The sequence below is a fragment of the Petaurus breviceps genome, unplaced genomic scaffold (assembly GCF_028583685.1).
Source record: "Petaurus breviceps papuanus isolate PSGF00001 unplaced genomic scaffold, PetGlider_PUasm1.0 174, whole genome shotgun sequence".
In the NCBI taxonomy this organism is placed as follows: Eukaryota; Metazoa; Chordata; class Mammalia; order Diprotodontia; family Petauridae; genus Petaurus; species Petaurus breviceps.
Window position 1 is genome coordinate 44,857,419 of NW_027185761.1, and position 1,683 is coordinate 44,859,101.

At 36.7% G+C, this 1,683-nt stretch overlaps 1 protein-coding gene across 1 annotated transcript in view; it reads left to right on the forward strand.

Annotated features, from left to right (window-relative positions):
• The first annotated feature begins 302 nt into the window (after positions 1 to 302).
• The window catches only part of TAFA4 (TAFA chemokine like family member 4), a 145,136-nt gene continuing 143,755 nt past the window's right edge, over positions 303 to 1,683 (forward strand). Inside the window, exon 1 of the mRNA XM_069084561.1 lies at positions 303 to 398. Within this exon, the coding sequence (XP_068940662.1) occupies positions 319 to 398 (80 nt within the window). The 5' untranslated portion in view covers positions 303 to 318. The remainder of the gene's footprint in view (positions 399 to 1,683) is intronic.

The following is a 1,683-nucleotide window of genomic DNA, read 5'->3' on the forward strand; positions in this document are numbered from 1 at the left end:
TATTTTATGATTTTTTTTGTTGGGAGAAATTCAGCTAATTTTACATCATATGATTCTTAACTAATATTTAGCTAACCCAATGTATTTTTAAAAGGCAATCTTATTTCCCTCTCCATGTTACAACAGCGTAGACACTGAGGAGAGCCTTGCTTAGAGCAGGAGGTGGAGTCATAAAACAATTACTTTGCTAATAGAAATCTGTTTAGTATCAACATTCAAAATTCTAATTGCTGTCTATCTGGGTTTCCTTAATAGGTAATAGATCTCTCAAGTGAAGAGAAATTTGTGAATCACAGCAATGGTTGAGTCTAGCTGCAAATGGAAATTTGGAGTTGCTCTGAAACACTTTCTGGAATAATTGTGTTTGACTGGAATCCAATTCTTGTGAAGTCCCCAAGGTAAGATGACTTTTAGCAGTGACATCGAGATAGCACTTTCTAAATACTAGAATTTGGCATATGTGAGTGTTTCTGAGGCTCTGCTCATCTTTTCTAAAGGTCTCCCTCTTATCCAGGATTCTGGGGCTTTGGGGCTCATGTTTTTTTATTTTGGGCTCTAATCTTTTGGACTTCTTTCAGTTTACAAAGAGTTGTACGGAGATATGAGTTGTAAAGACCTGGGATTCTCACTAAACAACATTCATTTTAACTCAGGGAAAGTATAACCATTTTGTGAGAGCATTTTTCCCCATCTGAAAATTGAAATCTTGTACCAGATAAAGTCAAGGGTGTGTTAGAGCCTGCTTGTATTGGATCGAGAGAACTGATTGTTAAATTTCCAGTGCGAGCATTTGTATCTTGGAAATCAGCAATCGAGACTTGATTTATTGTTTTGTTGATTGTCTAAAATTAATATAGTGGAGAAAATATTAATAATGCTTATTAAATTTAAAAGTGTATTGTATGTACATTTTATTTCCCCAGAGAGTCAATTAATAAATATTTACCAGCATACAACTGGACAAGATGATCTAAGGGCCACAAAATAATGAATTGACATTATCCAGAATCATGGAGAACTGTGAAAGACCTCTGCATCTGTGTAGAACAACCCTTACCTGCTAACTTCTGACAAATTGTCATCCATCCTCCTCTTAAAGATGTTGGAGGAGAGGGAACTCACTGCCTCCTGAGGCAGCCCATACCACTTTGGGAGAGCTCTCATTGTTAGCAAGTATTTTTTTTTCCTACTCCTGGTTATGTACCCTGGGGAAAAGCAGAACAAATCTGATTTCTTTTCTGTATGACAATCCTTGAAAAACTTGAAGACATTATCATGTTCCCAGACCATGGTTTTACCATGGTTCACCTTTAACATATACTTCTTTAAAGACAAGCTGAAAATCTTGTATTTGTCTGTAGGTTCAGATAATGAAAGGGATCTCCAGTCAATGAATAGTAGTTCTTTTTAATAAGGTTTCTTTAAATGAAAGATAGAAAGCCCAAAGAAATTTCTGTCTTTATATTTGGCATTTGATAATTTTATGAGGTGGGGATCTCCTCTGATGCTATTTTGTACTTTTCCCCGAGCTAAAAATGGCACCCTATGGATGTGGTATCAAATTTCCTAGAGGGGACCTATTGGATGTATTCTAAGAGAACCCAAGGGTTCACCTAGAGTGTCGCTCACTATCAGACCCACTGCACCATTTCTGTAGGGTCCTCCCATGACTGTTTATGGACT